The sequence below is a fragment of the Frankliniella occidentalis genome, unplaced genomic scaffold (assembly GCF_000697945.3).
Source record: "Frankliniella occidentalis isolate FOCC.00 unplaced genomic scaffold, Focc_3.1 Scaffold10, whole genome shotgun sequence".
In the NCBI taxonomy this organism is placed as follows: Eukaryota; Metazoa; Arthropoda; class Insecta; order Thysanoptera; family Thripidae; genus Frankliniella; species Frankliniella occidentalis.
Window position 1 is genome coordinate 2,839,843 of NW_026267140.1, and position 11,716 is coordinate 2,851,558.

Consider the following 11,716-nt stretch of genomic DNA (forward strand, 5'->3'; position numbering starts at 1 on the left):
CCCCCACCGCTCCCTGCCACCTCTCCTCGTTACCCTTCCTGCGCTGTGCACCCTCCGTATCCTTTTACCTCTCTCTTTGTTTCTTCCACTTTTTCCATTTTGCTCTCCCTCGCACATTTTCTCGCGGGGTGTCGTGACACCTTTTCTCTGTGAGTAAGCAGAACAGAGAAGAGGGAGGGGTCAAGCTGTCTCACCGCGGCACCTGTTGTGTCTCTGTCTCCTCGAGACGGAACGTGAGCAGTAGACGGAGACAGAGAAGCCGCGGTGGAAGTGACCGAGCAACGCGAACGAGGACAACGTGGCTCTCAGGTTTGTAAACGGGGAGAGAAAGAGTTTGGGCCGTCGCGTCCCCTCGTAAGTCCGTGACCGCAGGTTGTACTGTACAGCCTCGTGGACGTTAAATGTCCACTTATTAAGGTGGATTCGGAGTTCACTAAAAGTGAGCGTGATTCTCACGCAAAGCGTGATTTTCACGCCCGGCGTGATGAAAGTCGATCCCTGATTGGCTGCGTGAAGCTTACGAAGCGTGAAAATAACGCTTGTGTTTCGTGAACTCTGAATCCACACTTACTGATGCAAAACTGGCAAAAAAACAGGGAGCGTCTGAAAGCCAATTGTTATTGTTGAATTTGAAGTTGAAAGTACCAAACAAACAAACCCGCTGGCCATGGGTGCGCTACCACCCCCCCCCCTCTCTCTCTCTCTCTCACACACACACACATACACCCCTCCTGACCAACACTTTTCTCTCCCTCTCCATTATTCCATCCCTTCCTACTCTCGACTCTCCACCCGCTCTCCCCCGCTATCCTTTTCTCCTCTCCCACCCCAGCCTTTTGGCCGGCCAAAAATAGAAACATAACGACTAGAACACTGTTCGCGTAAAACACCATTCCTCTACCCGCATGACCCTGAGCGCGGTTCGAGGAGGGGGACGGGGGATTTTGTTTTTTGAGGGGGACAAGAGTGAGGAAGGGCAGGGGGCAGGAGAAGAGGATCAAAGGAGCCTCCATCTACAATAACCAAATTCATTGTGGAACAGCATGCAAACAAGAGTTTAGTTGCAACATCAATTTTCTTTTACTTCTCAAAGATTGTTTTCCCAAGTTAGTTGTGACTTACGAACAACCAAAAATGACAAGAATACATTTGTGTTTACCAAAAGAAGGGTACGATGGTTTAGGAATGGCATGTGACATCTTTGACAGTCGCCCGCTCTTGTCTATTTCTTCGCGCTTCTGATTCCACCAGGAGTACCAACCACGACCAAGAACATACCGCGATCAAGTCACATCAATATTCAATAACTTGAGGTGTAGGAGATAGTTTTGTTTTCTTTTTGTTACCCTTCGTTTGCTTTGCAACTGATACCTAAGATATAGATTTTTCTTTATTAATTGATAAAGAGTAAGTGAATGCTGTTTTGTTTTTTGTTTTTGTATGACAAGTCAGCGCAGCAGGAGAAAGTGGACATTCAGCGGGCGGAAAGACATCGTCTGGTCTGGTTGTGCTTGTACACTGTACACGTAGGTTACCGGCCAGGTGAGAACTTTGTTAATGCGTTTGCTCTGTTTTAGTGAATGGTACTAGTCATTGTCAATGATTGCTTGCTTCAAAACGTACTCTTTCTCTTCATGTATATTTTGCATTCATTACTCTTGTTTCGTAACATTGGGTAGGAAGACAATATGGTACATTTTTGATAGGTTAAGACGTTCTGCTTCTTCGCTGTCAAAGGCAAATACCTCAGTGGTATTTCTTTTACCCGATTTTTCTCATGGAACAGCTGAATGTATATTTTAGAGAACCACAATAGCATGATATGGGAAACATGGGTTTTTGAACGTATTGTTCTTTTTGCTTTTCCAAGTGTACATCAACATATTTCTCTGTTTCAGCTTCACAATGAAAACAGCTGGGTTTTGTGTCCTACTCTTAGGCGTTTTTTCATTGTGTAATGCGCAGCAACGGGTAGCACCAGGTGTTCCTCCCCAGCAGTACCAGGTTAGTGATCCAGTTCTAGTTATTGTACCATTTATCATTAGTTGCAAGTGAAAGGAGGAAGAGCCATATTTTTGACAGCCTCTATAAACGTACAATGATTGCTTTTAAGTGCTTTTTGTCTTTTGTCATTTTCATTCCAATTATTTGTGCTACTCTTGTTGTTTTCCTACTTGACTTTCTGGGATTTTCTTGTCTCAATATTTTGTCTTTCTTTTCTTTTCTTAATTGTTTTGTTTTCACTCTGAATTGTCGAGAAGCACTAATCTCTCTGTCTTTTTGCTTTGTGCTTTCTTTCGCTTTGTCAGGATCCAATGCAACATGTTCCTCAGCACGTACCCCAACAGCAAATGCACATGCAACAAGTCCCCCAAATGCAGGTTTGTTTGCTATGGTTCTTGTCTCAACCTCTGTCTTCAAGCTCCAAAAATATTGTCTACCGATAACTAAACCTTTTACATTGCCTCCCTTTTAACTTAGTATTGATTTTGCAGCAAGTTCCTCAACAGCAGTACCAACAAGTGCATAACCAAGTGCCTCAGCAGGTGCCACTGCAACAGCAACATGTCCCTCAACAGCAGCACATACCACAACAGCAACACGTGCAGCACGCACAACCTGGACATGGTCAAGCTCATGGACATGCACAAGGCCACCATGGAAATCCTCAAATCCTTAATGCAGCTAACATTGCCCAAGAGAAGCAGTATGTTTTATATAATTTGATTTTAAATACCAATTTTATTTTAATTTTGTGCTTATGAAAGGCTTTCTATTTATTTTTAATCCAGGCACATTCAAGAGCACATGGAGGTTCCAATAGATACATCTAAAATGACTGATCAAGAACTTCAATTCCATTATTTCAAAATGCATGATGCAGATAACAATAATAAACTAGATGGCTGTGAACTTATTAAATCACTCATCCACTGGCATGGTGAGTAAATCTACTAAAGTGTTGGGTGACCAATTGATTAGATTGAAATTAAGGCAAAGTGCGCTTAGCATTTTTTATGCTTCTTTGAATGAAAAAGCAAGTGCCACTTTGTGGGGTGTTGTAGCTTTCTGTGCTGTCTTTGCAGAGTGATGTCTGCTTTCCAATGAGTTTAGTGTGTGATTTTTATGTGTGCGTGTGTGTGTGTGCCGGATATCAGAACAGGGTCATAAGGAACCAGCTGCTCAACATGCGCACCCACCGCCACAAGAGAAGATCTTCAAGGATGATGAGCTTGTTGCTCTCATTGATCCCATAATGAACATGGATGATGCAGATGGCGATGGTTTCATTGACTATCCTGAATTTGTCCGTGCTCAGAACAAGGCCGCTGCTGCAGGTGCAAATGCTCCACGGTCATAGCCTCTTCAGTAGGCTACACTTCAGCAAGGTGATTAATTATTTGAGGATGCGTTTTGGGGCACTTAAGTGTTGATATCTGGTAAAAGGTTACTTGCACAATGAATTTTGCTTTTCATCAAACTGGAGAGCTTTTACCTCCTGCATATCAGTTTAACATAACAGCCATATTTGCATTCCTTTGAAGCTCTCAGCTTTGTATCTTAATGTAGTATGCATCTGCATCTTTTGCTTTACTAGAGGTTAACCATTTTTTAACATTATTGCATGGAAATTTTAGCACATTTGGTGTCATTATTACACTTTAGTTCATGATTGCATGTTTGTCTTGGCTGGTACCCTGCTTCTTATTTTTCTTTTCTTTTCAGAATCGTTAGAATTATGGAAAATAGGAATAAGATTTATGTTCTCTCTGTGTGCTATGCTTTGTTGATAGACTTTATGTATCCTATTTAATATATTTTTGGTTTATTGTTAGTAGATCATATGTAGTTGCTTGGGATCGTTTTGTTACAGTTTGATTGTATGTGTCTGCTTCAGGTAATTTTAATATTTTTTCTCCTTTTCCCCTCTTTCAAACAGAGGAAGATGCAAAAAGCTCTACAGAAGGCTCTGACCATCATTCTGATCATCATCCACCAGTTTCCCACACTGACAAGGATCTTGAGGATATGGTGGACCCCATTCTTAGAGAAATGGACAAAGATGGGGATGGTTACATTGAGTGGCACGAATACATCAGTTCTCAGCATTGAAAGTAATGTGCAGGTTTTTGTTTCCTGTAAATGTCTCTATACAGTAATTAATTTGTCAATTCCATGAGTGAAACATTTCATTCTTTGTTTATTACTTTTAAACATTCATTTTAAGAGCTAAATTTATTCATTTATCTTATGGAGTATAGTAAATCTTTCAATTGAAATATTTTTGTACAAAAAACTTCAGATCTCTTTCAGACATAGATCGTTACAGCAACATGCTCATCTGGAAGAGTTTATGATGTGGCATGTTTTACTTACAGTGAGACAACTTTCTAGATTTTATTTACGGACATTTCACATACTGCATGTGATTTGCCATTGTGATTAAACATATTTCTGAAATAATTAATTATACACAGATTGTTTATGTATCTCTAAGGTATGACTATTTCACTTAAAGTATGTAGCATTTTTGAGGTGCCCCTGTCCTTCACAAATTGTTACAACCATATCATAGGAAAGTATTCATAATATGTATTTTGATTGTTGAATGGCTATTAATTATTTGATTTATTTTGACCTGTCAGAGAAATACAAGTCAGAATTTTCTGTCATTTTAAATTTTTTAAGTGTAGTCGTCTGTTTGCAGTACAAATTCCTTTTTTTTTTTTTTTAAAATGGAGTAGTTTTGGCTCTTGATACATCCTGCTATGAACTTTGTTCAGTTGTTGCTTCCTGATTTGCATGTGAAGGGTATGGTTTCTTCTTGGGGATTTTGTTTGATGACTGATTATAGTTTATGAACTGTTCAGCAATTTTTTCTGTTACTTTACCATTTGCAATACAGTTGTTGTTTTATTTCTTGGACCATGACTAAATTTAGGTTGTGTGTGAGGTAGGCTTTAATGAATGAATGAAAGGCACTTTTTGTTTTTAATTCGTTTAGGTGCCAAAAGTTCTTGTATGTATACTTGAAAAATTATCTAATCTAAATCTCCAGATTCTGTTTCTCTATATAATATTTTTGTAGGGGTGTCAAATTATGTAGTTATTCTCAAAAAATGAAAGGAAAGGAATTCATGCAAAACATACGGTAATATTTATGCATGTGCAGTATTACAGAAAGCTTGTTTTAAAGACTGACGATACAATTAATGATAATTTTCATTCTGATTCCTCTTTTTTAGATGTGCTTTCACTCTCCCTCCATCATTATCATTAAACATTGGTCGTCTGCCATGTAAACAGGTGTTGGTTGATAGAACTCTTCAGTGCTCTATTCACTGTGTCAAATCCAATATTTATGTTTTTGTATCATATTTCTTTTCTCCTAATGCAGCTTTGATCCAATTGTATTTACAAGTAGTCTACATCTTCTCTACAGTAGATGTAAATGTACATTTTTTAAAATCTGTATTTTGTGAAAGTATGAATCTTATGCATATTCCATAGAATCGAATGTACATAGCATAGGTACAATTTTAATGATGTGATTAGTAGCTGTAAAGCTCAAGTGAGTTTCCACATTCCCTTAATGTTCTGCATTCTTTGTATTTTTAGCTCCTAGAGCTGTTTTAACATTAACTCTCCATCACATTACCTGTTGAGTTTTTGAGTAACTCTTTTGTCCTTTTTACTTTGAGCAATTCTGTGTGATGAAGACAAAATTAAATTAAAATCCATACATGCATGTTCCACGTTTGTTTTAAGTAAGTTTGTCAATACGCGTTGCAGATGTTGGAGATTGTGCTGCTCAAAGTTATTATGGAAGGCTAGTGCTAAATATTTGAGGTTGTGTGCTACACTGTACATTTTGATGTTTTAGAGGTGCAATGTATATTTTAAATACAAATGCAGTATGTTCTAGAGATTTGTCTGCTTCAATGAAATTTTTTTATGTGAGACATTTTCTTCAATTTAAGTTTTGATTTGCTATGTTTGTGGTTGTATTAAAATATTAACTCTTCAATGAATTGTCTGGAAAATTAGGAATAAAATATTGTTTGTTACAGATTTTGAGTTTATTCATTTCTTCTAATTTGTTAACAAAGTAGGGAGCTTGTGCTTGAGATACAGAAAAGAAAAATCAAGAAGAAAAATATTTCAACTGTTTAAATCACATTTTAGGTGAAATTCGCTCAGGCTGTATACTTGAGCGGTTAATTAAAATTAAGGTAGCAACACAACTGGTTTTGCCAGTACATATATGAAGGTATGAGATCAACTGAGATTTTGGGAGTTCAAGTAAAAACTCATCCAATCAACAAAAGAAGAAAAAAGTTACATGAAAGAGTGAGAAATCAGTGAGACTAGAAACCATTCTCTATACATGACTCATATTTGAAAATATAATGTGTTATGTTTGCCAGAATAATGTTAGAAGATAGATAGAATGAAATGACGGTAAACAAACTAGTTGACTGTTAGTCCGGCATAAACATTGCAAAAGAATCAGCTCTATCATTCGACAAGGCCTTACAAGGCAAAGTTTGTTCATTGGTCTTTGTAACAGAATTCCCTGACAAGTAATTTAATTCAGTCACCTCATTCCTTTACCCTGTAGTACAGGCATCTGAACATGAACAGCAAATGGGACATGTGGACGTTCTTATATTATAGTGTATTAGCTAATACCCTTCAGAATAGAATGCTCATGAATTCTACCTTCCTAACTAATTATGTTTCATCGGAAACAACTAATCTTTCTACATTACTCAGACTACTCTACATTAACATGAGCATGATCTATCACAGGATGCATTCCAATCAGAAATGTAATTAGTATGGCTTGACTACAAATTGCATTCATTTAATTACTAAGTATTATTGCTTGCAAACTTCTATGACTAGAAGAAAATTGTAAACTTGAGCAGAAATCACAAGAATGCCCACTATTCTAAGCAAATAACACATCACTTTTAAGTAAAATGAACACCTATTAGAATTCAATCAGCCTTAGCATAAGGATGTCCATTAATGAACAAATATCAAATAATAGTTAAAATATAGCTGTCCAATCTGACAACAGGATAACAATGCAGTCATAACTATGTATGAGACTTAACTTGATGAATTCATCTTCACATAAGCACAACAGCTTGTTAAAAACATACAGGACTACGAAATTTGTCAGCGTGAGGGGATGTGAACTTCTTACACAACTTTGGTACAAAATCATTCAAAAATTGGTCCATGCTACAATTTTTTTTTAGCTCAACAAACTTTAACGTCGCCTCATTCCTGCTATATTTCTGCACCTTAACTCTTGATATGTGCTATCACTTACAGAAAAGAAACACTTATTCACAAATGCAAGATAGTAAAGCTAGAAAAATGGAATTGTTTAACATTTTAAATTGATGATGTAACAATAAAAGCACTCAATAATTTAAATAAAAGAGTAATAAAACCACAAACCTCCCAAAAAGTACAAAATAAAAACTCGACAAGAAAATTAAAGGCTTAAAAGAAAATTACTGTTAGAAACATTTCTACGAATAACTAAGTTTAGATGAAGAAATATTAAGACCGATCAAAAGGGAACATAACAAAAACTTCTATGTCTATAAGTTATAGGTGGTTAGTTCTGACTAGGAACAGACTAGAAAAACTAGGAAAACATGTCAAAGTAATGTATTAACACAATTGCAATATTTGTGTTAAAGTAATCAGTATATATACTGATGTCTTTGAGGGGTAAGGAGATTAATTATCCTTCACTTTGTGTGGTCGTCTCCTCCTCATACCACCAGCCATTCGGAGAAGTTCTGCATTTTCATCTGTGGTAACTGGCTCAGTTTCAAGTAGACGACGAGGCAAAAACCAGAGCCCTAGAAGAGTTAATGCTGGAAGGAATCAGAAAAAGAACACATTATATTCTTGCTGAAGTTCACTCATCTCTACTCAGATGGTACTAATTCTCTTACCATTTATAACACATGGAAAAAGTACATAGAAGTTAAATGTTGTGGATTGATAGTACAGGGCTTCAGAGATGTAAACAAGGAGGGTAAGAACAAGAGAACAAATGCCCATGCTCACAACACTGCCAGGGAGAAAGTAAGAAATAGGGCAGAAATTAGTGAGCATGCTTCACATGTAAAAGGTTTAAAATAAGGGAGTATACTTACGGTTTGTAATGAATGTACAATGTACAGTGAATAAGTGCCAAGGCTTTCAGAACGGAGTAAGCCCCTAAGATCCTTGGGAGGGTAGAATCGTCTGAAAAAGAGAGGTGAAGGTGAACAGAAAGTGATGATTTTAGTTCATGGAGCAATATTTTAAGTATACATTACCCCGTTGCTGGGTTAAATTGTCAATCTTTGTAAAGGAATGCTCCCCAAGAATTGATCGTTTTTCAATTAGACACCTTACAGCAGTGCCCATGTCCATGAAAGCAATAAATGCTATCCAGCCACGGAAAGCATACAAGAGTTTCTGATCCATTCCTTTCATTTTCTGTAAATAAATAAATAAAAAAAACAAAGATAAAAATTAATCAGGTTATGTTTATTTCACCTTACGTTGCTCTAAGTTAGTTTGACTACACAGTGTACGGTCAAGGTGTATCTTAATAGTAACGAATGATTTATTTTCATGCAAGTCACAACAAAGTAATAGCAAAATAATAAAGGACAGCAGCACATTGACAAATCGGTTGTTTACAATTGTGATAAGGTTCTCCCCGTCGAAAGGTGATGGGTAAAATCAAATAAGGATGAACTAGAGGGGGGACAGCCAGATTTCAATGTTCCTATATTTTAAATTCAAAACCCAGCTTACTGCTTAACGTACTAAACTAGCATTTCTACAATCTTTACTTAAATGTGTCCCTTCGTTGCAGTGCTTGCACGAGCAGAAGAAAAAGCGGCGTCTGCTACCGGGCCGTGCCGTTGCTTTACTGCAGTGCGCTCATTGTGCTTCAGGTGATTCCCGCTAGAGAGCGCCACGACCGCAGTCCCTATCACCGTGCACATGCAACCCGCAACTACCCGCAACCATGGTTGTAGATATGAGAAGTGATTCGGGATTCTAGTTCGTCCTCTACCTTCGTCCTTTAGAACAAATTATACGGAAGACAAAGTTCCTGCAACCCAAATTAGCTTCGCAACTCTCGTATATGGGCATCAAATATGATCGAATGAACGTCGCCTCGTTGGCAAAGGGAATTCCACTTCCCTGTATGGTATACAAACAGGGTGGTCCACTTACCCTGACTTACCCAGTTCTTTTGAGTAGGTACGTGGGCGGACCCACAATAGCCTATCGCAAATCACGGATTGGGACGTGGGGGGTTGCGTCTTGCGCCTTAACTCCTTCGTGAATCGCTGGGATGCTCGACTATTACTTCGTGTCCTTTCATCTTCTTGGACCACGCAAGCGCAAGTGCGCACCACCCTGTAATGAGGTGTCAAAACTGCAACAAGCAAGCGTGTATCTGGGGCACGGACTGTATTAGTTCCCAGGGGGAAGACAAGAATAAAATAGAATTACTCGTTGCATTACTTTTTAAACTGTTTTTGAATTATTTTTTTTGTAGCTGTTGTTTCATTGATCAGCCAGTCAGTGACGCAGAACGCGCCGTGCATTACAAAAATAAAGAAAAAAGAAATACTTGTTTGCGCTCACAATCCGGATAAACTTGTTTTGTGCTTTACGATCCGGATAGTCGCCCGACCCGACCGCCGCCATCCGGTTTTCCCTCCATGCGTCGTCCCTGGTGTAAAGGTTTGTTGACAAGGCAGCGGCGACTAGTCGATTGCAAATGAGCGCACCGAGTATAGTATGTGTTTACGCAACGACCGAAGCGTAGGAACATCGTCTATTTGGAATCTAATCATCAGTTTTTCTTTTTTATTAAATGTTTGTGGCTCGATATCGATGTCCACACGCGTCGCGTGGCATCAAGAGTCATGTCGTCACCCGGGCGATCGACAGCAGCGCACCGGGTTCGTCAAACGCTGACGTCACCCCCTGTCCCCGTCTTTCCCTGTCTCACTCCTCCCCCTTCCCCATATACCACCCACGAAACCCCAAAATCCCTCGGAAAAGAACGCGCGATGGGAGAAGGCCGCGCGCCCGGCACATCCAGCGCCGCGCGCGCCCTTCACCCTCGAGAGCGTGAAGGCTGAAGGCGTGGGGCGGAGGGCCGAGCAGCAGCGCGGAGTGGAATGGAAGCCTTGGCCGCGTCAACGAAATGTTGACCTCTGGCGCAAAGCTTCCCAAAACAAAGCAGGTGACGTCCGAGTAAGAAGTGCATGGGTACACAGTTGGCTTCACTCTCGGATGAACCACCCAGTAATTGTGAAATTAAGAGAAATGCTGGGAACGAGAAAACGAAAATCACTATGCTATAACATGGTGACTTCCGTTTTCTTGTTCTCCGCACTCTTCTTCTTGTCAGCTTTACCGGAATGGTTTATTATTGAGACGTACTCAGGGTAGCGGCGAGGCGCCACACAGCCCTGACGAGCGCCCTTGGTCGGTGCGGGCCGCGCTCGGGGACGCCGACGCAGAACGTCGTTGACGGCCTGCCTGGCGCCCCTGCTGTCGCGTCGGTCGCGTCGGTCGTGACCATTGGTCGGCTCGGCTCGCCGCTTGTTCGGTGGTGAACATTAAAGGACTGTACATCGCAGCAATGGCCAGTCGTGACACCCATAAAATATAACACGGATAACGACAAAAGTTCAAAAATCAAAAAGAAAAAGATAAAGATGCCAACAGTCTAGAAATTTCTGAAGGCGTAACCTCATCACACATTGCACCGCGACTTGTACTCTAGCGGTTGGCGGGGTGGCGCTCAGTCAACCAGTTCGATTTGAATGTAATCCGGCCTCCCGCTATTTTTATTCGCAACGAACGCGAGGTGCGGTAGGCACTACCGTTGACCTAGCGCCGGCGTGGGAACAGAACGCAATCATTTTTCCGGAAATAGGAGAAGACCGTAGAAGACACACGCGCGTTAAGTCGCCGCGTGCCCCCCCCCCCCCCCCCCCCCCCCCTCTCGAGTCTTCTGCCCACCTCCTCCCGCACATCCCGCCGTTTATGATCCCAATCCCTTACGTCCGCGCATCAACTGTTGTTCTCCGCTCGAGAAATCCATTTCGAGGCCAGCGGCCGCGCCCGCCGATGCCGGCGCGACGTGGATTCCGTGTAAAGTCGTGTGACGTCAGTAGGAAAACCGCGGCGTTCGCCGGGCAGTGGCGGAGAGGGTGGTGCGGGGCCCCGCTTCACCCCAGCAAGAACCTCTCCGTCGCACCCCCTCGGCGGCGCCGTCGCCCCGCACCTCCAGCTGCTCCCGGGCGGCACAAGTAGTGTGATGACACGAGCAGCACAACGCTCGGCCGAGCACCGCGGCTCACCGCGCGGCGCGTCTACAGACGCATGGACCGGAACGCAGGAAGTGTCAAGGGAAGGGTGTTACGCAAGGCACGCAAGGCGACCACGCGCCGCCGCAGATGGTGCAGAACAAGGAGGCGGCCAGGATTAGTGAGAAGGGTCGCCGCCCCCGCGGATGGTGCTGCCACGCCGCGCCGGCCGTCGGCCGTGTCGGTGTCGTCCGGGCGGTCATGTCGCGACAGACGCGGGGACCGGCGTCACAACGGCGGCCTTTGCCGCGGGCTGCGACGGCTCCATCATCTCGGTGCGGTCGCCGATA

The 11,716-nt window shown here is 41.6% G+C and overlaps 2 protein-coding genes across 12 annotated transcripts; one reads left to right on the plus strand and one right to left on the minus strand.

Moving 5' to 3' along the window:
- Positions 1-1,382: 1,382 nt before the first annotated feature.
- Positions 1,383-6,072, plus strand: LOC113212452 (multiple coagulation factor deficiency protein 2 homolog). 7 transcript variants are annotated; one of them, XM_026431177.2, is made up of 7 exons: positions 1,383-1,542; positions 1,899-2,004; positions 2,310-2,381; positions 2,496-2,707; positions 2,793-2,941; positions 3,159-3,389; positions 3,941-4,089. In XM_026431177.2, the coding sequence occupies exons 2-6, from the start codon at positions 1,906-1,908 to the stop codon at positions 3,359-3,361; spliced, it is 735 nt and encodes a 244-aa protein (XP_026286962.1). In that variant the 5' UTR covers positions 1,383-1,542; positions 1,899-1,905; the 3' UTR covers positions 3,362-3,389; positions 3,941-4,089. The 7 variants fall into 7 exon arrangements, with proteins under 7 accessions (XP_026286962.1, XP_052133325.1, XP_052133323.1 ...); XM_052277363.1 differs by lacking the exon at positions 1,383-1,542 and adding an exon at positions 1,543-1,583; XM_026431150.2 differs by lacking the exon at positions 1,383-1,542 and adding an exon at positions 1,620-1,675.
- On the minus strand, positions 6,059-9,418 carry LOC113212478 (uncharacterized). Of its 5 annotated transcripts, none has more exons than XM_052277367.1 (5): positions 9,281-9,418; positions 8,355-8,517; positions 8,190-8,280; positions 7,986-8,104; positions 6,059-7,904 (listed from the first exon to the last, which is right to left on the minus strand). In XM_052277367.1, exons 2-5 carry the CDS (start codon positions 8,512-8,514, stop codon positions 7,765-7,767), a joined length of 510 nt encoding a protein of 169 aa, XP_052133327.1. In that variant the 5' UTR covers positions 8,515-8,517; positions 9,281-9,418; the 3' UTR covers positions 6,059-7,764. The 5 variants fall into 5 exon arrangements, with proteins under 5 accessions (XP_052133327.1, XP_026286974.1, XP_052133328.1 ...); XM_026431189.2 differs by lacking the exon at positions 9,281-9,418 and adding an exon at positions 8,880-8,995; XM_052277368.1 differs by lacking the exon at positions 9,281-9,418 and adding an exon at positions 8,854-8,872.
- Positions 9,419-11,716: the final 2,298 nt, after the last annotated feature.

What these genes read in the sequence shown, in the direction of transcription:
- LOC113212452 (XM_026431150.2), top strand. Translation starts at nt 1,635, where the DNA reads ATGTATATTTTGCATTCATTACTCTTGTTTCGTAACATTGG. An exon ending in CTCTTGTTTCGTAACATTGG is followed by an intron (nt 1,676 to 1,898) that starts GTAGGAAGACAA and finishes TCTCTGTTTCAG; the next exon opens with CTTCACAATGAAAACAGCTG. An exon ending in AACAAGTCCCCCAAATGCAG is followed by an intron (nt 2,382 to 2,495) that starts GTTTGTTTGCTA and finishes TTGATTTTGCAG; the next exon opens with CAAGTTCCTCAACAGCAGTA.
- LOC113212478 (XM_052277367.1), bottom strand. Translation starts at nt 8,514, where the DNA reads ATGAAAGGAATGGATCAGAAACTCTTGTATGCTTTCCGTGGCTGGATA. An exon ending in TTGTACATTCATTACAAACC is followed by an intron (nt 8,105 to 8,189) that starts GTAAGTATACTC and finishes TCTCCCTGGCAG; the next exon opens with TGTTGTGAGCATGGGCATTT. An exon ending in TTTTCCATGTGTTATAAATG is followed by an intron (nt 7,905 to 7,985) that starts GTAAGAGAATTA and finishes GATTCCTTCCAG; the next exon opens with CATTAACTCTTCTAGGGCTC.